Consider the following 23,712-nt stretch of genomic DNA (forward strand, 5'->3'; position numbering starts at 1 on the left):
TGGCATCTCGTGGGATGCCCCACTTTGCATGGGAGGGGCTATGGATGTCTGGGGGAGTACTGGGGTCCATATCCCCACTGGGTAGGTGCTCACATTGGTGTCTGATCGGAGTGGCATTCGTGTCACCCACGTGTATGTCTGATGAGGATTCTCATGTGGCTGATACGGGGTTGTGTACGGTAAGGCATCGCACCCAAGGTGCTGGCTCTGTGCGCATGGGAAGCCTGTGGCTGGCTGCAGTTTGTGAGCCTCTGTCACCCTTCCTGTGCTTGCTGGAGGCTGGAGAACCTCCCATGTGGTGCTGCTGGGGGGGTGCATGCATGGGGCTGAGGCCTTCTGTGAAGCTCTGCTGGGCCAGTGCCCAGGGAGGGGCTCCTCGGGCCAGGCGAGCAGCCAGCTGACTCACACCGCTTGTTATTGTAGGGTCTCCAGGGAGGGCATGTGTGGGGAGGGGGCTTGGCACAGTGAGAAAACAGCCTCACGTCCACCTGAAGCACCTCACATTTAACCCCTGAGCCCCCAGAATTGGGGAATGAGACTACCCCAGGATGTGTGGTACTTTGTGCCCCAGTGCTTCCTCCTCCTGCCCTGGAGATGCTGCTGAACCCGCAGCACCCCTGTCTGCTGCTGTCTCTGGAACCCGCCAGTGTTGTTGTGGCCACTCCACAAGTTATTCTGGGGGGACCTGTCCTTACCTCTCCTGCTGCCCCCCTTTTGACCCCATTCAGCTAAAAACTCCACGTGGACAGGGTACAGTGGGAAGGGGGGTGTGTGCTGGGGACCCTGGAGTGGCCACGGGGACAGTGGTGGCAGGCAGGGCTGGCAGGGTGCCCGCAGGCTGTGGGTGGCACTGGGGGGGCCGGGGCAAACGCATAGACATCATCTGGGAAGCACGAAGCCGTTCCCATGCCCATGTAAGGCCCTTCTTGCACCCGGCCCCTCCACTCGGGGATTTTTCCTTGCTTAGCAAACCTTCCCCCCTCCCTCCGAAGGCACAGATGGCTGGACACTGACGTGCATCTGAGCCCCACAGTCCACCTCTGCCATCCCTCCCTGCACTGAAGCCCCCTACCCAGAGCTGCAGCTTCCTTTAAAAGTGGGGGAACTGAATCACAGAGCCCAGCCTGGCCATGTGAAATCCCTTGGGTCCCATCCTCATCCCTGTGTGTGCAAAAACATCTGTGCAAGAACATCTCATGTGTGTGTGCTCATTGCATGGCGGTGCACTGGGGCTGATCTTTCTCCACTGGCCGTGCTCCAAACCCAGCTTGTTTTCCAAGTACCCCCTGCAGGGGCTTGGAGGGGGGTTTGTCCATCATTAAACTGGGTGCTGGAGCAGGGCCAAGGCTGGGCAGTGAGGCACGTCCTGGCCACAGCTGTAGCTCCCAGTGCCCACGGCACCTATTGTCCCCTCTCACGGGGACCTCTGGCTTTGGGAGGGGGGATATGATGGGCTGGATGTGGGGTGATAGGCACACTGTGATGTATGGGGTATGTCTGGGTCCTGTATCATGGGCAGGTAGGGAGGACATGAGTGGGGACAGCAGTGTCCTAATTGTGTTGTGGGACAGGCTGTCCATTCCCCAGCTTCTGCGCCTTGCTGCTTCTGTGCTGCACGGCATAGGGGAGGATGTGTCCAATGCACTCATCCCTGTCCCTAGTGCCCCGTTCAAAGCTATCCAGCCTTTGGGACAGGTAATTTGCAACACCTCTGGGTCTGTACAACAGAGCAGGGAGGAAGAATAAGGCAGCAATGTGTTCTTGGCCCTGGCATGGGCCCAGTCAGGGTGTGGGATGGGGGGCTGAGTGGGGCAGCACTGCCCCCAGCTTGTGGTGCTGCAGTGGGTCCTGGAGGGGATCGGGTTTTTTTTTTGTTGCTGTTTCCTTTTTCCCCTTCTTGACGTCACCACCAAAATATTCAGCCTCTGTCTCAGCTCCGGGGGGGTCAGATCTGCTGCTGGAGGAGCTGGGGCCCTTCTTGTACCCTCTGGGAGGGGAAAGGGAGTGGGGATGCTGAGCCTGCCCACAATCATTGCACAAGTGAGCAGTGGGGTATGGGACATGGGGAGCCTCTCTCCTGGCTCTTTGTTGCCTTGTCCCCTTCTTCTGCTAGCACCAGGAGTGGAGATGCTCTCCCAGGCTGGGTCTCGCTTTGGGATGTGGAAGAGTTGTTTTGGGTGGGAGTTACTGGCCAGATCTGGGGGCGCTGGGGGCCTTGGAGGGTTGACATGGGGCTGAGCACTGAACCTACTTCCACCACCCTGAGATAGCTCTGGGATGCATTTGGTGTTTGGCTGAGGATGGAGTTCAGGGATAATTTATAGACTTCAGTGGCTGCGTCCTGTGACGTCACCTTCCCAAGGGACAGCTCCGTTCCTCCTCAGGGACAGCTCCCGCAGGCTGAAGACAGGAACATGCTGTCAGTGCCCTCCTCTCACCCACTTATCCTGCTGGGATGCTGATGCTTTCCCATCTGGCTCTGGCTCTAATGGGAGCCGTCCTGAGGCCGTGTCCTGGGTGCTGGGATTGTGCCGGAGCTGAGATTTCTGCTATAGCTGAGCTGGGCTCTATGGCTTGCTCCTAGCTCAGGGCATTCATTGCTCCTCTGTCTCCACTTGTCCTCCCTGCAGAACCCTCAGCACCCCAACTCCATCTGTCCATGCCCAGATGATACTGTGGATGTGGCAGGAGATGCTCAGGAGAGAACTGCCCCCATTAAAACCTCTTGCTGCTCCCTCCAAATGCTTCCAGGGGAAAATAAGGCACGGGGGGCTGAGCGCAGGCTGTCGGGCAGAATGTACTCGCTGTGGAGATCCATCCTACAGAGGCAGGTGGAAATCCCTATGGTTGCGCAGCTGCTCTCTGCCTCAGTTTCTCCATATGCGAGTGGCACTCTCCCTGGTTGCAATGGGATGGGATGTGGGCGCTCCCTGGCCATGCTGGCACAGGAGGTGCAACCCATGGGACGCTCTGGCTGATGTGAAGCTCTGGAGATCACTCCCACCCTGGGGAGAGGGAGGCAGGGAGAGCCCCTTGCTGCCACTCTGTGCCCTGGCTGCAGTCAGGGCCAGCACTGGTGTTCTGGCTGAGCCTATAGCACCAGAACGGAAATGCAAACAGGAACAGGGAGGTGTTGGGTGAGAAAATGTCAACAGAGCTGGGCCGGGTGTCTGGCTCACAGCCCCCCCGGCCTGTTTGCCTTTTTGCGGGCCACTGCAGGGAAGGCTGTGCCATGATCCTCGGTGCCCGCATGCCTACTCGCATGGTTGAGCTGGGGCTTGGGGTGGGAGAGGAGGAGCGAGGGCAGCGGGGGGTGATGTGGGGCCATGGGGCACCCCCACGGTGCACGGCTTCTCCATCACTTTGCTTTCCATGGAGGAGGAATGGTAAACCTTCACTCCGCTTCGGCACCGAGGAGGGTACCAAGAGCCATTTTTTGGGCGCTCTCCTTGGACTTAGCGAACCGCCTCCTGACAGGGGGGGCCAAGCAGAGAGGCCCCGAGCCGGGCCCCATGCCCGTGCCCCTGCCACCCCCCCGCCAAGGGCACAGGGACGCCGCGGCGTCACGCGGGGCGATAAGGGCCCGACCCCGCCGCCCGGGGCCTCCCGGCTGCGCTGCCCGGGGGGTGCGCGCCGCATTTCGGGGCTCGGGGCGCGGGGGGGTCCCGGCTCCCGGTTGCCTTTAAGGGCGTTTTCGGGGGAGGCGAGGGGAAACGGGGCTGGGCGTGTGCGCGTCCGACTGGGAGCGCGCCGGAGAGAGGGAAGAGAAGAAAGAGAGGGAGAAGAGAGAGGAGGGAGGGGAGCGGTGGAAAAAAGCCACCCGGGACCCCCCTCCCTCCCCCAAGGCCGGGGCCGCTCCATCGCACCTCCGGCAGCCGGCGGCCTTGGGGGTGCGGAGGGGCGAGGGGGGCTGCGGGGATCCCTCCGTCGCCGGGGTCCCGGCCTGCGGGGAGCGAAACCCTTCGGCTCTCTCCCCCCCCCTCCCCTCTCTTTTCCCTCCCCTCCCTCCTCCCTCCTTCCTTCCTTCCTTCTCCGGGCTTGTCCCGGGGCGGGAGGGGGGCTCAGCCTGCAGTCCGCCTTCACGCCTGCCGACGCCGGGCTCCCTCCTGCCCCCGACCCCCCCGCCCCGGCAGCCTCCCGGCCGCCCCCCGCGCCTCTCGGCCAGGTGAGGCAGCGCTGCCGGCCCCTTCGGATGTAGGCACGAGAGACCCCGGATGGATTTCGGAAGCGTCATGAACCAGGTACGGCCACGGCGCGGGGATCCCCTGCCACCCCCGTCCTTTTGGGGGAGAAGGAGGGGTCCCAAGCGTGACATCCGCGCGCTGCGTGGCCGCCCCCCGCCCGCTCTGTTTGGGGACGCCGCGGTGGGTCGGTTCCCTGCTGGAGGGGGTCCCGCGGGGCGTGGCGGCCTCGGAGGGGGATTTGGGGAGGGGGTCAGGGATGGTTCGCAGCGCCGGGAAATCCTGCGGGGGGGTCCTTCCCGAGCAGCCCTACCCCGCCCGGCGGACGTGTCCCCGCACAGCCCCTCCTTGGTGGCAGCGCAGGGGTTAACTCCTCCTCCGCTCCTCCTGCGGGACCGTCAATGGTTAAACCACGAGTTAATGAGTGGTGAGGGGCCGGGGGGGGGAAGGGGGGACACGGCGGCCACGGCTCCTTCTCCTCATTGCTGCCGGGCCCGTAGAGGGTTAAATTCGTCAGGGCAGGTCCCGGCGCAGATGTTTTTGGGCTGTGTTCCTGGGAGAGGAAACGGCCCGAGCAAGGCATCAGCCGTTTTGTTTTTAAGGGGAAAACAACAAAAAGAGAACTGCACCGCCTGCGACGGCCGAGCGGGGGGCAGCGGGGTCGGTCCCACTGCGGGCCGGGTGCCAGCGGGTTGGGGCAGCAGGGACGGAGTTGGCATGGGCGGGGGGTGGTGGCTGCGTCCCCCCCCTTTGGGTCCTTGCAGAGCGTGCTGAGTGCCAGCAGCCCCCGTGCATCCCATGCACTCTGCCTGCAGCAGGGGCACTCTCAGGGGAAGTGAGCCCCAAAAGTCCCGGCTCTGGAGCCTCGTGACAAGGACGCTGAGGTTTCTGTTAGTGTTCGCTGCTGGCCCCCACTCCAGGAAAGGCAGGGCTGGCCGTGATGCTCCATGGGGCTGCTGGCCTGCTGCCCCACTCCTCAGCGCTGCAGTCACCTCTGTTACACGTTTTTGGGCTCCAGAACCTCATTTGGGGCTGCCCCACAACAAGCTGAGTACTGGCAGCTCTTTCTGTGCCCTGGCTTGGTTTGGAGGCTGCTGGAGCAGAGCTGAGGGGTTTACATGGTGTTGTCCTCCTGCTTTTGCTGTGCCAACCTGGTGCACCATGTCCCTGTGGCACCCTGTGCTGGTGGCATCTGACCCCTGTGCCCATCTGCACTGCTTGGCTCCGGTGACACATGCTGGGGGCTGTGGGTGCCAAAGGAGGGGCTAGTTTTGAGAACTGGCAGTATGGGGCAGCCCTCAGCCTGCAGTGGGACAGAGATCTCTGCCATCACGATGCAGGGTAATGCAGGGCTCTCACGCAGCCCACTTGGGGACCCAGATGCTGACTGGACCCATGCGAGGATCTATGCAGGGACTGATCCTGCAGTGGGATCCTTGCTCTAGTCAGTCCTGTGCGAGTATGAGGGACCTGACCAATCCCATAGGAAAGTCCATATATTGACCAATCCCATGTGGGAATCTCTGTATTGACTGTGGGAATCCATCTGTTGGCCAGTCCCACATGAGAACCCATGCACAGCCCAATCCCAACAAAGCCCCCTGCCCCCAACCAGCCTTGGGTGACCTTGCTCCCAGCTAATCCCCATGGCCATTCTGGGGAAGGTGGGGAACATGGGGTCTCCCTCGCCCTGTTGGATAGAGCTGTCATGGGGCTGGAGACAACAGGGACCCTGTTACAAAGGCCCCAGCCCCATTCCTGCTCTTCTTAGAGCTTCCTCCAGCAGCCAGGAGCACGCTGGGAGCGGGTCCCTATATTAGAGTGATGGGTGTCCCTACGCCCAGGGATGGCAGTGCCTGCAGGTGTTGCAGTGCCTGTTGGTGACAGCTGGGCAGGGACAGCAGCCATGGACAGGCTTTGGGGACGCAGCCGAGCAGGCGCTGGCCTCAGGGCCGGAGCGGCGCTGGGAACGTTGCCTTTTTAGGTGCTGGAGCACAGCACATCTCTGCTCGTGGCCAGCCCCGTGCTGAGCCCAGCACCCGCGGGAGGAGGCAGAACAGGACCAGCCCCACTCTGGGGCATGCGGATGTTCCTCTGCTCTACTCTGATCCAAAAAAACCACTTTTCATCCCAAACAGATCCAGAGATGCTGGCTTTCTCCCCCTTCCCCAATTCCAACCTCTGCAACCTCTGGGCCAATGGCTCAAACCCCTGGGAGCCAGGAGCAGCCCTTATTTGGGTTGAAATCAAGGCTATTTTGGTGCTGCAGATTCAATTGAAACCAGCCGGAGCCCGAGGCCCCTCAGTTACCCCATGCATCGCCTTCCTGACTCAGTTCCCCTGCACTGGGGCTGCCGGCCTGACGAGTGACATGCCACCAGGAGCCCTGGGGCTGTCACCCTCCTTGACCCCACTGCTGGAACACCAGGGTGGAATCCATCCCAGTTGGGTCTATCACCATGGGGCGGCTGCACAGCGTCCCTCCGCTTTCCCTTACATGGTGCCCTCGAGTTTGCTGTGGTGCCAGAGGCCGGGGACTTTTGCCGTGAGCGTGTTTATGGGGCCGGCACTCAGAGGTGTTTGTTGGAAACAGCAGCAAGGAGGTGCTGGAAAGGGAATGGTGCTGAGGCGCGAGGCAGGGAGCACGTCCCCAGTGTGAGCTTAACCAGGCACCCACATGTCATCAGAGTGGCTGGCTTGTGCAACGTGGTGACTCTGTGTGCAGTGCTGGAAATCACTGCTGTCTCCAGGGGAAGGATGCTGCTGGGGTCCCCGTGCAGGGCAGGACTCTAGTTATGGGGCGACTGCAGTGGGATGCTTGGAGGTTCACCCCACACCAAACGTGGAGGAGCTCCTGGTGACGGGAGGAGAACATCCCCTGACTCACAAACCACTGGTACCTCTTGCACAACACAGCCACGAGGATGGGGTGCTGCCCAGCCCATGGCCTCTACCCTGCTCTGGGAGCGCCTGACATGGGTGCAGCCAGGCTGCGGGGTCAGGCACATGGCGAGGCTGGCGGAAGCGGGAAGGGGATGCTCAGGGGGAAGCCTGGGAGCAGCAAGACCTCTGTGCTCCAGCGTCCGCCTGCCTCCTGACTCACCCCAGCTGCCGCCAAAGCTCTCCCGGGGCTGCTGACACGTCCAACCCTCAGCAAAGGGAGGGGAACCTGCAAAGCTGCCATAACAGGGTGCTGCCCCCAGTCCTGGGACCCTGTGCAGACAGCTCAGTGCTTTGCCCAATGCAGGGTGGGGCTGGCAGGGGGAGCGCAGCTGGAAGTGTGCCATCCTCCTGCCTGGGACTTGTTGCATAAACAGGAGATTAATGGGAACTGCGAGGGACGCGTGGTGCAGAGCTGGGTTTGGCCACAGGAGCACGTGGTGGGACCAAGGAGTGGCATGGAGATGGTGACTGTGTGCATCAATCACTTTCGGTGCCACCGAGCCACCCAACCTTGGGAGGTGATGCACAGCTGGGATGTGCAGTGACACGTGGCATTGAGTGCAAGGAGACAGCTGGGGTGACGTGGAATCTCCACTCAGCTGCCTCTGGTGCCACCCCAGTACCGTCCTGTGGGACAGTGACCAAGTCACTGAGTCACTGTCCTCTTCGGCATCTTCCTGCCCACTGCCAAGCTGTGATGGATACTGCATCTCTGGGTATAGGGGCTGTCCTCACTGCAGTCTCAGTGTGGGGCTTTGCTCATCCCTGCAGTGCGTGCCAGGTTTCGGTGATCCTGGCACCGCAAGGGTCAGCACCGGCCCGGATATCGGACGGCTTGGGGATGTTTATCAGAGCTCCTGGGGAAGGGAAAAACAAAAACCACCACCCAAAGGAAGGGATATGCGTCAGCGATGGGCCCGGGCGACCCACCGGCAGCCGGAAGGGATGAGGGCCAGCACTCACCCAGCCCTGTAAGCAGCAGCGCTGCACCCTCAGTGCCTTCAGCCTGGCTGGGGGGAGCCCCCGCAATCTCCCAGCCCACCCCATGCTGAGCCAGACTGCTCCCTCCAAGGAGGTTTGTGAGGCGTTGGGGGGAGCCCCATGGGGATGCTGCGGCTGCGGCAGGACCTGGAGGAGGAGGAGGGAGAGGAAGGCTGTGGGAAGGAGGTGTGTGCCGATGGCCATGCAGGACACGGGGACAGGGCTGTGGCATCCTGAGGGTGTGAAGTTGTGTAGGTGTGGCAGTGGGAGATGGTTGGATGTAGAGAGCACAGTGGTGCTCTGCGCGCAACCCCATACGAGACGTTAGAGTCCACATGGGCTGTGTTGGAAGCTTGGGCTGTGTGCATTTTGCTGCCCAGCCTTCACCTGGGTGGAGATGGCTGGGTCCTTGTGAGGACCTTTGGGGGGGCCTGCGACTTGGGGGGTGTGGGGGGCTGAGGGTGGGCAGCCGCCCCGCTGTGCCTCGTTCCTCACATTCCTGGGCAGGGCTGCCGGGTGGAGGGGTCGTGGCGGCGCGAGCTGTGCGGCAGGAATGCAAACACCGGCACGGGGAGAAGAAAGGCGGCTGTGTCTGCTGCGGTCGGGCAGAACTGTCCAGGGGCTGCGTGGGACCCCCCACCTTTCTATGGGGGACATAGGGGATGGCGGTGGCCCTGTCACTTGCGTGGTCTGCAACGTCTCTCTCCATCTTCCTGGGGTGCTCCCATGTGCCTGCATCAGGAGCTCAGTGTCCCAAGGAAGGGCTAACCTTATACTAGACATCACAGAATTAGGGCAGGGAGGTCCCACCCCAGCCACCCCACTTTATTCCATTCTGCAGCTAAAAACTTCCAGATGCAGAAGGCAGAGGCTGGGTGGGCAGTGTCCTACCTGCCCTCAGTGTCCCACAGTCGGGGGTCTGCCCCATCCCCGGCCTCAGGAACTAGGGGGCTGGGCTGCGGGGGGACCCTATGTGAGCATCCCTAGGGGGACGTGGGGTACAGCGCGGCCCTGTGCCGGCCCCGTCCGTGGCCGCTTTGCTGCCGGAGAACATTCCAGGGAGGCTGGCGTGGGGCCAGCGCCGCGGGGCAGGGAAAGGGGCCTTTTATGGAAGCGTTTCTGCATTAGAATAAAATCATAATAATAATGCGCAGGGGAAGGGAGCAAGAGGAGGAGGAGGAACCCCTGAACAAAACACAGAGGCGGGACAGGAATGCTCTGGCGGCTGGAGGCTCTCCACCATTGGGATGGGGTGGGATACGGCTGTTGGGAGTGGGATGTTTGGGGGCAAAATCCCCATTTTCTGGTCCACTGCCAGGGAGATGCTGAGCGGGGTGCGAGAGGTCTCCACGCCACAGTGGCGGGATATTGCTGAGCATGTCTCTGCCTGGCACGGGGTGACTTGTAAGGGGTCCCAGTCTGAGGATGCTTTTTGGGGTGGAGGGGATGAGGTGCTCTGAATTGCATTCTCCTACCACCGCTATCATCCCCAGGCCCCCCTAGCCTGCAGTGCTGTTCCTGTGGCCCCGTGGGCACCACCACCAACCCAGCACTGCCTCTGTCGTTGCAGCATGCTGCTGCTGGGGTGCACGCAAAACCCAAGGTTAATTGCCAGTAATTGCCGCTGGTAATTAAGGTAACAATAGCCGAGCTGTTCAGCTGGCGTCTGCAGAAGTACTCAGAGAAGGCTGGGCTGGGTTTTGTGCCAGGTGCTCCTGGCATCAGCCTTACGCTACCCACCTGGGGCTGAGAGTGATCATCTGGGGTTGTCCACCTGGGTCTGGGATTGCCCACCAGGGTTGGAGCGTGCTCAGCTCTGTGCTCTGAGCAGGGGATGTTGCTCCTTTCCTGTACCTGGTGCTGCAGGGACTAATGGGTGCCTCTCTGCTCCCTTGCAGGCTGCTACCCCATGTTCCCCTGCTGTCAACTATGAGCTGGTAAGTGACGACTCTGTGGCGAGCTGTCTCACCCTCGGCTGTCAGAGGGACAGCAGTGGGACGTGACCATCCCAGGCTCTGGTGTCCTTCCTCCTGGCTTGGAGCGAGGTGGTTTTTTGCACGCCGGAGATAGCTGTAGCAGATGTGTCTTTGGCTATGGGCTCCCAAAGCCAAGTGTGAGCGTCCCCAGCTATTGTCACCCCCTGCTTTTTGTCCCTGCGGAGGATATTTAGTGAGCAGCCAGATGTGCGTGGGTCTGGAGAGCTGCTGGGGTGACAGGAGCCCTTCTCACAGGGCATGGGAAGCGTGGGGTGTGGTGGCAGTACAGGGCTGCAGCCGTAGCATGGTACTGGGTGCTGTGCTGTGTGATCCCAGCTGGGCACAGTGGGTGCTCATCTCAGTTCCTGCCAGCTCACGAGGGCAGCACATGAGCCCCACTATAGTTATCTGCCCTGGGCTTAATCTCTGCCCACGCTGCTGCAGGCTCTTATCGCTGGCAAAAATGTGTTGGCTTCGAGCTGGGACCGTTACTGTGGCTTTGGGAGGAAATTGAAAGGGTTTTGCCCTATCGCCTGTGTTGGAAATGGCAGTGCCCCCCTGCTTGGAGCAACTGTGGCAGGAGGGCACAGCCTGGTGCTGGCTTCCCCTTTGTCTCCAGGTCCCAGGGCTGAGATCCCCGTGTGCCACCTAACTGGCTATCCTTAGGCAATGACTCTGTCCCCTGCCTCTCTACTTGGGGTCACGAGACCCTCCCCCAGTCCACAGGCCCTTCTCAGAGCTCTCCAGAGGCTGCCATCAGTGACATCTCACTGAAATCATTCTTCCCTGAGCATCCCCTGCTTGGGACCCTGGCCATCCTGCTGTGGCACTGCGTTTATCTCGGGGAGCAGTGCCTGGAGGTGGGGCTCCACTGTTGTTTACCCACTGCACCACAGCCCTGGTTTTGGGGCACAGCTGAAGCTGGGGGCTGCTTTTCTTGGAAATGACCTCCCTGCTGCAGATGGGGTGAGGATGGGATGGGATGGGAGTGGGTGGTGCTATGGGGGATGCAGGGGTGATACAGGAGGTCAGTGGCCCCCAGTGGGGCTCTGCATTGCTCTGGTGCTGTACTTGGGTTTCGAGGGATTCCTCGCTTTTAGGAAGAACAGACACGTGGAGGAAAGGAAGGAAGCGGCATCATGGAGCATTTCCTAGGAAGGACCAGAAATAGCCAGGGGGAACTGATGACCCCAGCTGCCCCTCTGCACGTGTGCATGTGCCTCTCAACCTCTCTCTCCTTCTCTTTCTCTCCTTTTTCTCACTCTCACCCCTCCCACAGCCGTCCCCAGGGCAGAGCATCACCAAGCAGGTGGACACCCTGGTAAGTGCCATGTGCTGGCAGAGGCTGCTCTTCACCTTGAGACCTTACTGGGCTTTACTTGTGCCTATCCCACAGCCAAAAGCCTGCTCTTTATCCCATGACCCCCCTTTGCTGCTGGACCCCTATTCCAGGGTCATGCTGATGCCTAAGGTGATGAGCAGAGGCCTTGGAGTGGAGGCTTTTGCTGCAAAGCCGGCTTTCCTGTCCGTAGAGCTAGGGATCTGCTTTTTAATCTGTGGACATGAAATTGCTAAGGCAGTGTAGACAAATGCCCTGCCAAAGTCAACGCAGACGGCTTCCCCCTGCTCACCCGCCTCTGCACACACCAGGGCTGGAAATGTCCAGTGAAGAGTCAGGAACCCCCTTTGTTGCTTTGTTTCTTTTGGTGAATTTCTCAGTGTTTCTGCATCCTTCCCTGTGGCTGAGGTCACTGTGCCAGCAGCTGGAGGCTGGAAGGGCCTATGACTTTTGGATGATGCCAAGAGCATGGGGACGTGCTGAGGTGACACAGGGTGGGAGGCAGGTTTGGATGGGGACCTGAGGCCCCCACTCCGGGGGGGGTTTCTGCAGCATCTTTTCTACTCTTTGGGGTTGGTGGCACCTCCTGCAGCCCCATGGTGCTCTACTGGTTGTTGAGGTTTGGATCCTTCCTAGGAATCAAAATGCACCACCCGTGCTAGATGAATCTTTAAAGGACTCCTCCTTATTAGTAGGAGATCCTAAAACTAATGAGGTGTGAGTGTATTTTCCCTTAGTGGTTTTTTTTGGAAACCTTGCTTTGTTTTTTGGCTGAGGTCACAAAGTCACCCAACAAACCGACTGCAGATGAAATTTTTGAGGCTGGAGAACATGCATAAATAGAAGTTTCCTGCTTGGAGAGCTCAAACATTTCCTCCCAGCTTTTGGCTTGGCCAAAGCAAACGGCAGTGCCTGGCCCCATGAGCCTCCTGTGGGCTGCAGACCTGCCCTGTCCTGTGGCCAGGTGTTATGGGGCTGCCATCGTGCTGTCCCCAAGTTTGTGTGCGCTAGGGGCTGCTTGTGTCAGTGTGGGGACATGGTGCCACCAGGATGCTCATTGGATGTGATTTGGTGACAGTGTGTCAGGGATGGATGCTCCAAGCGCCACTGCACTTGGTGACCTATGGCTGTTGTGACTCCAGAGCCATGGCAGTAACTTGTTTTCCTTCTCTTGTTCTTTAGGACGCCACAAGGTCCCCCAGAGGCGGGCAGGCACACCGCAAAACAGCCAGGTAGAGCCCAACATCTGCACCATGGGGGTGGGGACCTGCAGGCAGTGGTACCTGGGAGCAGGGGAAAGCCTTAGGGTAGCCCTATACCTGCATTCCCAAGCATCTCGGCCTGTGTTGCTTTACCTAGATGACCGTGGTGGTGGGCAGGGTCACCATGTCCCCTGCTTGGTGCCTTATCCTGATGGCAGTCTTCTTCCTTGCTCAGGAGCATGAGTGTGACAGCGGCCATGGAGAGCAGCTGTGAGCTGGACCTGGTGTACATCACGGAGCGCATCATCGCTGTCTCCTACCCCAGCACAGCTGAGGAGCAGAGCTTCCGCAGCAACCTCCGCGAGGTGGCCCACATGCTGAAGTCCAAGCATGGGGACAACTATGTGGTGAGAGGAGCTGACAGCCTGACTATGGGGCTGGGATGCTGTTAGGGAATGGATGCCACATCCTCATCTCTGGTCAGTCTTCACCCTGATGCGCTGAGCTGGAGAGTGAGGATCTTTGCACTGACACAGATGGTTTTTCCTTTCTTGGAGGTTTCCGGCCCCTTTTGGACCCCATGGGAATTTTTGGCCATGGTAGTGCCCTGTGGCAGGTCGTTACTGGGGTTAATGTGTTTGGGGAAGTGGTTATCTGGGGAGGCTTGAGGGTGAAGAAGAGGTTGGGGTGGCATTGGGAAATAAGACATCTCCTCACACTTTCTTTCCTCTTCCCCAAAGCTTTTCAATCTGTCGGAGCGAAGACATGACATCAGCAAACTTCACCCCAAGGTGGGTCACAGCAGGGAGCAGAGGGTTTTGAGGCTGGGGCAGGGCAGCGGGAACAGCTCCTGAGTGCAAGCTCCCAGGGCAGGAACAGTCACCCTCCTGCCTCACCAAGCAGCTGGAGGGGCAGGGAAGGGAAAGCCCAGGAAAGAGCACCAGGACTTCCCCCACCAGCCCAAGTTGGCAACTCTTGGAGTGATCCCTCGTTTCCCCTGGAGAACTATCTCCATCCCTGGAAATGTGGGGTCCCCTGAGCAGCTGAGATGGGTGTTGGGGAGCTGGGATATGGGGACCCAACACTCCCAAGATCAGGACAGGGTCTTGGCAGCAGGAGAGTTGGTGGAGAGCCTGAAAGAGGCATCAACTGTGCACTGCAGAGGCAGAAGTGATGTGGTTTTGACTCTTGATTGTCCCCTGCTCCCCGTTCTTTGCCCAGGTGCTGGATTTTGGATGGCCTGACCTGCACACACCAGCACTGGAGAAGATCTGCAGCATTTGCAAAGCTATGGACACGTGGCTGAACGCGGCGGCTCACAATGTGGTGGTGCTGCACAACAAGGTGGGCTGGACCCCGAAGGGTGACTGCAGGGATTGAGCTGAACAAGCTGAGAGGTGTAGGGAACCTGGTGTTTGGTGGCTCATTGTGCAGATTGGGGTGTGTGTTGTAAGATTTGGGAGTGTGGGGTGCTGATGGGCACTGTCACCCCTGTGATATCCTTTCTGTTACCTGCAGGGGAACCGAGGCCGTCTGGGGGTAGTCGTGGCTGCCTACATGCACTACAGCAATATCTCAGCCAGGTGAGAGCAATGGCACAGTCTCAGAGCTTCCCTACCTTCTGCTCAGCGCTGCAGTGTGCCGGTACCAATGCTTTTCTCCCCTTATGTAACCCTTTGTCTCCACAGTGCTGATCAGGCTCTGGACAGGTTTGCCATGAAGCGCTTCTATGAGGACAAGGTGGTGCCGGTGGGACAGCCCTCCCAGAAGAGGTGTGTTCTGGCACGTGGCCTTGGGTTTGTCCCATGGCTGGGGCTGTGGGACCTGTCCCTGAGCTGCCTGTCCACCCTTCCAGGTACATCCACTACTTCAGTGGGCTCCTCTCCGGCAGCATCAAGATGAACAACAAGCCCCTCTTCCTGCACCACGTCATCATGCACGGCATCCCCAACTTTGAATCGAAAGGCGGTAGGTGTCCCTGAGCCTTTGCTCCTTGTTCTCCAAGGGGGTTACTTTACACAATACCCTGGGCAATTTGAATGCTTTCTATCCTTTTCCTCTCTAGAACTGTTCTCTTCTCTTTAGTAGGGTGCTACCCTGCAGGAATGCACTCTGGGGTTGCTCCCCCTTAGAGCTGGATACTGATCAGCAGTAAGGCTTTTCTGATGGCTTTTTGGAGAATGGCACCAGACTGGATTTTGGGCAGGGGAGGCAGTACCTATTGGATGCTAGTGCCTGCTGGGGCAGTTGGAGGAGATGCTATACTCAGAGCCCATTAGGCTCCATCTCACCTCCACCCCTAGCCTCACATGTGTCCTATAGGACCCAGTTGGGCTCTGGGGGTTCCCACACTGCTCCCAGCCCTGTGCAGTCAGGAGCATCCTTTTCTGCCCATCCCAGATGTTGCCCGCTGCTGGAGGCCTCACCAGTGCGGGCTGGCTGGGGTGGGAGTGGCTGTTTGCCTTGGCTCTGTCCCTGTTTGGATTTCTACCCCGTGACTAATCCCTGCCCCTCCACCCTGCCGGCTAACAACGTGCCTTCTCTCCCTCATTGATGTCTTTCAGGTTGTCGGCCCTTCCTGAAGATCTACCAGGCCATGCAGCCCGTCTACACATCGGGGATCTAGTAACTATCTCTGCATGCTGGGCAGCGTGCTCCCCTTTCTGTCCAGCTGGGGAGGGGGCTTGCAAGTTGGAGGGGGGAGATGTTTCAGGGCCAAATCTCCAGTGATCCCAGTGCTTGGTCGTCTTTGATTCCTGCCAGCTGCGAAAAAAGGGACTCCCTACTTCCTTGGAGGGAGGAACTGGCCTTACTGGCCTGGCCCCTTCTGCTGGAGGGCTGTAGTGACTCTGAGCATCAGCAGAGGGAGCCTGGAACTGTGCAGAGCTTGGGGCTGGGGACACCTCACCATCCCCTGGGGGCAGAGGCGGTTCTCCTGCCTCTGGCCAGAGACATGCTCTTCCTGCCAGGGCTGCTCCTTTCCAGTAAAACCTATCTCTATGCTGCAGCATGATGTGAGGCTCTTCTCTAGTAATGGTTCTCCCTCCCTATAGGAATCCTGTAGGGCTGATGCCCTGCCAGCAACCCCGCTGGGGGGCACATGGGTACAGAGCATATTGCAAGAAGGTGGCTGTGAAGAGCATCTTCCTCAGAGCCTGCAGAATAGTCTCCCTCTCCTCCTCCCCCAGAATAGTTTTCCACTTTTTAACCTCCACACTATTTGTCCCAATACCATTTTGCTGATGCTACCACATGGAGCTGGGTTTGTGTCCCCATTCCCAGCCCCAGGGCCCCTGGGAGCAGTCAAAGAAGCTAATTTCTCCAGCTGCCTGGATGCTCTGCGGGGGCCGCATCCCATGTGGATCCCCCAGCTCCCGGCCCCACACCCAGCCTTCAGATGGGCCCCTTTAAGGGGAACAGAGCTTTGGGGTATTCCCATCCCACCCCCTGAACCAGGAACTCCCATCCCCACCATCCTTCTATCCCCGTTAGCTGAGATTTACTGCCATCCCAGCCTCGCCTTTCAGCTTTTAATAGACTGTTTATGGGATGCCGGTAATAAACTCCAGGTTTATCTTGCCTGTGAAATCCAACTCCCTTCTTCCCGCGTCCCCTGTGCTTGTCCCCTACTGCTGAGTGCTGACGCCACTGCTCACAGGAAGCTCCCCGGTGCATGGCGGGGCTGCAGGCAGGAAAACTGAGGCGAGGGGAGCCCCGTGCTTTGGGCCCCTGTCTGGGGGGGTTGGGTGGAAGGGGCTGGTGGAGGCTGGGTGATGTGAGAGTTCACGTACTCACACTGTCCTTCTCCACAGCAACGTGCAAGGGGACAGCCAGACAGGCATCTGCATCACCATCGAGCCGGGGCTGCTGCTCAAAGGTGATATCTTGGTAAGGAGCTCACCTCATTCCACAAGGAGAGCTGTGGATCAGTGGTCCTTGTGCCCTAAGGGCATGCTGGCAGCCTGGAGGTTCATTTAATCCCTGCTGTCCCCACAGCTCAAGTGCTACCACAAGAAGTTCCGCAGCCCGACCCGTGATGTGATCTTCCGTGTGCAGTTCCACACTTGTGCTGTGCACGACTTGGATATCGTCTTTGGCAAGGAGGACTTGGATGAGGCATTCAGAGGTAACTGTGCTATCTGATGCAGCCTCTCCCTCCTTTCTCCCAGTTTTCCACTCCTGCAGCTCTGGTGCTACTCTCACTGCCTGTGAACTATTGAGGTATGCGGCCCCCACAGACCAGAATGACCATCCCCCATCTGTCAGGCTGTGTGAGACTGAGCTTTCCTGGTGATCTAGGGAAGGGTTTGGTGGTGGGCAGCCCCTGTCCCATTCCTGACCATGGTGGAGATGAACCAGGGCCATCCTGCTCTATATGATGGGTGTGGTGCCAGGTGGGTCAGATGACAGCATCATCCCAAATTTGGATATCGTTGCCTAAGGATAATGCTTGAGCTGGCTGAGGTAGTCAGCTGGCTGGATGGTGAGGTACTGGAACAGGTTGTCTGGACAAGTTTTGAATGCCCCATCCTTGGAGGTGTTCAAGGCTAGGTTGCATGGAGCCCTGGGCAACCTGGTCTAGTGGCTGCAGCCAGCCAATGGCTGGGGAGTTGGAAGCAGATGGTCTTTAAAGTTCCCTCCAACCTAAGCCATTCTGTGATTCTGCAGAGCAGGTGCCCTGTGCTTTGTGCAGGTTTGTTGTGCTTGTCTGTGTGCTGTTGGAAGGACAGACGGTGATACCCCTTTGCTCTTCTCTCTTCCTGCCAGATGAACGCTTTCCTGAATATGGAAAGGTGGAGTTTGTGTTCTCCTACGGCCCTGAGAAGATCCAAGGTAAGGCCAGCTCAACCCACAAGGAGGATCTGCACCCCAAAAAGTACAGCCCTAGAGCAATCCTTGCCCATAGGACCATAGAATCTTTAAGGTTGGGAAAGATCTGTAAGATCAGCCAGTCAAACTGTCCACCTACTGCTAATGTTGCCTGCTAACTGTGTCACTTGGTACCATGTCTACCCTTCTGTTGAACACCTCCAGGGACAGTGCTCCACCACCTCCCTGGGCAGCCTGTTCCAATGCCCTACCACTCTTTCTGATAAGAAATTCTTCCTGATACCTAACCTGAACCTCCTCTGGCACCATTAGAGGCCATTCCCTCTGGACCTATTGCTAGTTACCTTGGAAAAGAGGCTGACCATCCATCTCTCTGTCCCAAAGCAACCCTCCCACAACCCTCCTGCCTTATCTCCCCTTTTTCCTTCCCCTGTGCCATCTCTTGGCCTCATCCCTCATGTGCCAGCTCTGTTTTCACCCCAACGGACTGTCCTTCGTCCTCCCAGGCATGGAGCACCTGGAGAACGGCCCCAGCGTCTCAGTGGACTACAACACATCCGACCCGCTCATCCGCTGGGACTCCTATGAGAACTTCAACATCCAGCGTGAGGACAGTGCCGAGGGGGCCTGGGCTGAGCCAACGTTGCCGGGGAAACACCTGGAGAAAGGTCAGAGCTGCGGGTAGCCAGCAGGGCTACGGGATGTCACCGTACCTTGGGGAGCGATGGTGCTGCTTCTTGTGGGGAGTGGGGCCAGGTTCCCTCCTCCACAGCCTTATTCCCTCCCTCGCTAGGTCTGGCTGCAGCAGGCTGGCATGGCAGCTGTAGGGCTGGGGCTGCCGGTGCCTGAGGCGGCAGTGCGAGGGGTCCTTGTTTATGGTTATTCTCGCCTTATTTGGTCAGAGAATTGCACGCCAACATTTTTGGCACACCAGGCGCAAGCAAGCGGCGGTGGCGGGGCAGGGGGGGGTGGAGGTTGGCATGGGGCGGGGGGGGACACGGGACCAGCACCGGGGTGGGATCAACCGCCGCGCTGCTGCTTTGCCACTGCTGCTCCCTGACGTCCAGCGAAGGCTCCCGGAGAAGGTGGCAGCCTGGAGGTCAGGATCGGCTGTGAACCGGTGGGTTCCCCTTCTCGCTCTGGCTCTGTTTGGGTCCATGCTGGGTGCAGAGAGGCTGCTGGGCTGGGGAGTGACCCCATGGTGGATAGCAGGGGATCCACCGGGGATGATGCCTGTTCTGGTGCTTGCCACCTGTCTGCTTATCCTCATGGATGTGGGGGAAATTGAGGTGCAGCAAGGTCCCTGGTTGACTGAGCAAACGTCCTCATTTGGCTCTCTGGCCCAGCTGGGCTGTTCCACAACCCGCTCTGTTGGCTTTATTCATGTCCTCACCTAGCTTGGGCTGCTCTGTGGTTATCAGTGAGAGCGGGGTGCACTTGGACCCCCCCCATTTCCTTCCCACTGCATGTCATTGGTTGCTGTGTTGTGGCTTGCAGCTCCGCCTGCCCTCCTGTCTCCTCCTCAAAGAGGCTTTGGGGTCGTTCTGACTCTGTAATGAGTTCCCTCCATACTTACAGCAGCTGAGAAAGCTGAGGGAGGGGATGGCTGTTATTGGAGTTCAGGTCTCCCCTGTTCAGGGTGGATGAAGGATGTTCTGCCCTTCCTGGTGGGGCCAGACTGGGTCCAGGGAGCAGCTGGTCCACTTTGGGTTTTGCAGCTTATTGGAGAGTTGCTGCAGAGAGATTGTTGGGGTACTGCACACTGGCAATGTAGATGGGGAGTGATTATTGCCTGGTTTGGTTTGGCTGAGATCATTGCCAGCGGAGTGCTGGGGCTGGTGCAGAGATGGTAGGGGGTTATTCCCAGGACCTGAATGTGTGGCTGTGGTAGTACAGAGCAGGGGGACAGAGGTTTCTGCCATGCTGGGGCAGTGTGAAGTTGTGCCAAAGGGCCATGCGTGTCCCTGACCCAGTGGATCCCGTAACCACCGTCCCTTGGACCCACTGAACCTGTATCCATCCCTGCCTCCCTCTGTACAAGTCCTGTCTCCACTGCTGGAATGGGGACTGCTGAGGCTGGGCCAAGCCCAACATCTGTACGGGGTTTGCTAAATCCCCACCTGAGTAATGCTGCTGGCCCCTGACTTGGCTGTGCTCATGTGCCTACGCTTCGCTCCCACCATGCTCGTGTCTGGGACGGTACAGTGGGGGTGTAAGCAGGCATGTTTATGGGGGGTGCCAGCAACTTGAATCAGCCCTGGCTGAAAAACATCCTGGGGTGATGCTGGTGCCTTCCTGCCTCCCTGTCCTATGCAGGGAACAGTTTAGGTATCAGTCCTGCACCTTTCCATGGTCCCAAAGTCCCTGGATTGGGCCAGTTCCACAGGTTTGTCTATATGATGGGGTGGTGTCTTGCTGGGCTCCTGCCTTGGGCCCGCTTGGACAGCTAGGGCATACGGAGCTACAGGCGAGCCGAGCTGTGTGAAGGCAGGGAGCCAGACAGGGCAGGCTGGGGCTGTTAAAGCTATCGGTGGAGCATTGAGGCTCTCCCCCCTGCGCCTGGCTCTGTCCCCTGGCTGGGCTCAGCAGGGAGGGAGCTGCTGGCTCTGCTCTCGCTTTCGCCAGCTGACTAAAGCTGAAGGAATCTGCTTCCCCCTCCCCATCCCGCCCATCTCCACTGCTCTGCACTCCGGCCGCTGCGAGGTAAGGGCTCAGCGGGTGGGTGTTGGAGGGCACGGAGGGCTGGGGCTGGATCCAGGGGCAGTTTCTCCACTTTCCTGCTGGTTATTCCCCATGGGGTAATGGCGAAGCATCCGTGGGGTGGTTGGATGGTCGAGCTGGAGCGTGGGGGTCACAGAAGGATGCAGGAGTGGTGCTCGGCGGGCAGTAGGAGCTCAGCCCCTTCTCTTTCCTCTTTAAATGGTCCTTAAACTGATGGAGTGTGTCTGGGGAGTCCTTGGTGTGCCTAGAGCTGTGGAACCAGGGGTGAAAAATCAAAAGGTGGAAAAGCAAGCAAAAAACGTGTGCAAGGATACATGGTGCACACTGGTGTTTGGGGAAACCAGGCTCTGGGTTGAGGGCTTGGGTGGAAATGCTGCTCCCATCGTCATTTGTGGAGTTATGAGAGATGTGCATTTTGGGGAGAGTGAAGAGGAGGTCGTGTCTGGCCGATGGGGCCACTGGAAGGGTTTCTGTGCCTTTTGAGCTGGGCACTTGTTTAAGAAGGAGAAACTCGCATCTCCAGCCAGAGCTTTGGGTCTGCCTCCTTAAAGCATGACGTGATGCCCAAAAGGCCACCCCCCTCCTCCCACACGGAATGTGTCACAGCTTTCTGGGGACAGGTGTGACGCGACACCAGAGCTAGGCAGGACTGGGGGTGCTCTCGAGCTGGAGGGTCCCAGGGCTGGGGCCCTCCTGCAGTGGGCGATGCTGTGGTGTGAAGGGAGCAGGCTGTCTGTCCGGCTCTTTTTGGAGAATCTGTCACTATGTCTGCAGTGCCGACGAAATGGTTAACGCAGCGCTGCGCTGGCTGCCTCTGGAGGAAGTAGTTAATATTCATAACTAGGAGCTGTCTGTCCGGCTGTCCTCCCTGCCCTCCCTCCATGGCGGCTCGCTCCTTGCTGGGTTAAACAGGGCTGGGGCTCTAGCAGCCCCCAAACGCCTCCCTGCTGCCTCTCCTCTGTGTGGTCTGGGCAGAGGGGAGGGAACCAGCACCTCCTTGCCTCCAGCCTCCTCTGTCCTTCCCTCCTCCATCCCGCCCTCTCTCCCTGCTGCTGCGCCAGGTCTGAGCCCTACGGTCCCCCCGCTGTGTTTGGGGTGCCCCTAAATTGGCCCCGGGGACACAGCGTTACGGTGGGGAATAGCTCTGTGAGAGGGAAAGCAAAGCCAAAAGGACAAACGCCAGCCCACAGCCAGTGCCGGCCATCAGCTCCTGTCGTGGACAGACGCACAGAGCCGGCTGCAGGCGCCGCTCAAGCTGCCACTGTGCCAGGTCCACTGGAAGGAGTGAAGGAAAGGGATTTTGCTGCCCACTCCTTCTCTTCGTTCAGGATCTTTTCTTCTCTGTGCCCTTTGGTAAGTCCTGTGCTTGCTTTTCTTTGAGCTGGATGGACTGGGAAAGGGGAGGGCTTAGGGTGGGGAGGATGGAATTCATGGCCATGGTGACCCCTGGCTCAGGGGCTTGGGCTACTTCTTGCCATCATATCTGGGCACGTGAAATAGACCAGAGGTGGGGAGAGGAGAGCTCTTCCCTGGTTTCTTCATCCCGTATGGTCCTGCCTGCTAGGGCAGTGGCAGCAGATGGGATGCTGCTGGGGACCGGTTTGAGGGAGGTTTGTTAGTATCCCAGCTTTGTCCTCGACACGAGTGCAGGATTTGTGTGGGAGCATGGTGCTGCGTGGGGCTCAAACCTGAGATAGGGTTCTGGGATCTGGGGTATGCGTTCTTTACCACCCACTGGGCTGAGCCCCTATCCTGATGTTACTTGCTGTGGGCTGGGTTTTCTCCCAGTCTGAGCGAGGGGGGCTGCAGGAGAAGGACCCCCAGGCTCTATGCCAGCCAGCCCTGAGCTATACCAGGAGCTGAGCTTGGGCAGACTTGCAACCTTCTGGGCTGGAGTTGTGCTGACCTTCAGGACGAAGCCTGACCTTGCCGGGAGCTGTGGCCACTTGCAAACAGAGACTTGGATTCCTGCTGCTTTGGGTATGCCAGTGTTGGCTGAAGCAGCCTGTACCCTCCTCTCTTGTTGGTTTCTGGGGGAGTTTACTTAATTTCTCCTCACAGTATGGTCCTGGAGTGCTATGGAGAGGTGGCAGGGAGCAGCAGCTTCACCTCTTGTCATCAGAGCCCAGGGGAGGCATGGGATTGAGGACAGGGTGTACAGTCTCGTGTGGGGCAGGGGGCACAGCCTTCCTCACTTGCCACTCCAGTGCAGCTCTTGGGATGGAGGTCACCAAACTGCTGTGTCCTCATCAGGCTGAAGGGTGCAAGGCAGGTGGGACAGGCACTTATAGTGAGCTGTGCCCCTTGCAGACTCTGCTTTCGAGATGTTTTGCCCAGCAGTGGGGCGGTTCCCAGCCTAATTAAAGCCTTTCCCATCTATTTTTTTTCCTTTGGAGCCACGTGCATCCATTTATGTTTATTTATTCCCTTTTCCTCTCTGTTCCCTTGCCCTATTTATCCCAGCTCCCTTCGGCTCTTGCCCTATTTCTTGGGATCGGCCAGCACCCATCACTGCCATCAGACAAGGGCTGGGCGATGTCCCAGCTCCAGGCGATGTCTCAATCTCTCCGGCGTTGACGCTGCCCCTGGACACGATACTTTTTCCTTTCTTCCTCCACTGGAAGGGATTCCCTCCTTCTTTCCCCGTTTCCCTGCTGTGAGTCAAATGCTGCCGGTTCCTGGCTGCGTGGAGGAACACGAAAATTCTCATCCCTCCACACTGCGTGCCCAGAGGGAACCCTGCTGTCCCTGCTGCATTACCGCACCTTTGAGGCCAGGGGGATATTTGGGGCTCAGCTGCCTTCCTGGGTTGCCAACAGGGACCTGCAAGTGGAAAACTGATGCTGAGAGGGCTTTTCTTGGGGTTGAAACAGACTGGCTGGGTAGGTTATGTGCTGGGCATTGTGCATGGTGAGGAGGGGTCGTGGCATGGGGTGAGTGCGTCCCCATAGGCAGACGGGGATTGGCTGATGCAGCCCTGTGCCCCAGCTTAGGACTGGCTTTCGGAAGTGTTTTGCTCACAGATAGGAGTGCTCTGATTTCACACTATCGCATTAGGGCTGTCTTCCGCTCCTGAGTCAGCCGCTTGGCCCTCGGCCAGCGAAGAGTCATTTTTTCCTCCAAAAGAAAGTGTTTAATGCTGCTCACAGCCCCTTCCAGGAAACCTTGTCGGGGAGCTGGAAAAACAAGAGTCTGTAGCCCAGCCGGTGCTGTGCGTGCTGCTGGGGGGGGACAGGCATGGTGAAGGGGGCTGTCCTCAGTGCAACCGCGATGGTCAGGGTCTCGCTGCATCCCTAAGGGTTGGGTGACTCATTGGGAGGTGGTGGTGCTGGGATCTGGGGGGCTTGGGGCGGGGTATGAGACCAGTGGTGACATTGCTGTAATACAGTTTTGAGTTGTGTGGTGTCTCGTGCTTCCCCAGGGAGGAGTTGCTGTATGCTTGGGGTTGGGAAGAAATACTGCTTGTGTGGGAGCTTCTGGCTGCTGGAGAAGGCCTGGAGCAGATCCACCCACCCTGAAAGAGGAAGGGAAGGAACTGA

General features: G+C 58.8%; 1 protein-coding gene across 20 annotated transcripts in view; it reads left to right on the forward strand.

The window, feature by feature from the left end:
• The window catches only part of TNS1 (tensin 1), a 51,095-nt gene that overhangs the window by 5,233 nt on the left and 22,150 nt on the right, over positions 1-23,712 (forward strand). For 12 of the 20 annotated variants that reach the window (XM_085228480.1, XM_085228481.1, XM_085228482.1 and 9 more), the window contains 14 exons: positions 10,004-10,042; positions 11,361-11,402; positions 12,603-12,652; positions 12,858-13,029; positions 13,363-13,413; positions 13,844-13,966; positions 14,141-14,205; positions 14,311-14,394; positions 14,478-14,590; positions 15,187-15,247; positions 16,435-16,510; positions 16,619-16,748; positions 17,390-17,455; positions 17,959-18,120. In XM_085228480.1, coding sequence (XP_085084606.1) covers positions 10,004-10,042; positions 11,361-11,402; positions 12,603-12,652; positions 12,858-13,029; positions 13,363-13,413; positions 13,844-13,966; positions 14,141-14,205; positions 14,311-14,394; positions 14,478-14,590; positions 15,187-15,247; positions 16,435-16,510; positions 16,619-16,748; positions 17,390-17,455; positions 17,959-18,120 — 1,234 coding nt within the window. Of the gene's footprint in view, positions 1-3,552; positions 4,242-8,272; positions 8,292-10,003; positions 10,043-11,360; positions 11,403-12,602; positions 12,653-12,857; positions 13,030-13,362; positions 13,414-13,843; positions 13,967-14,140; positions 14,206-14,310; positions 14,395-14,477; positions 14,591-15,186; positions 15,248-16,434; positions 16,511-16,618; positions 16,749-17,389; positions 17,456-17,958; positions 18,121-23,712 lie in introns of those variants that run through there. The other 8 variants (XM_085228484.1, XM_085228489.1, XM_085228490.1 and 5 more) reach the window with 8 other exon arrangements.

This window comes from Meleagris gallopavo, chromosome 7 (genome assembly GCF_905368555.1).
Source record: "Meleagris gallopavo chromosome 7, MGAL_WU_HG_1.1, whole genome shotgun sequence".
NCBI classification, from domain to species: Eukaryota; Metazoa; Chordata; class Aves; order Galliformes; family Phasianidae; genus Meleagris; species Meleagris gallopavo.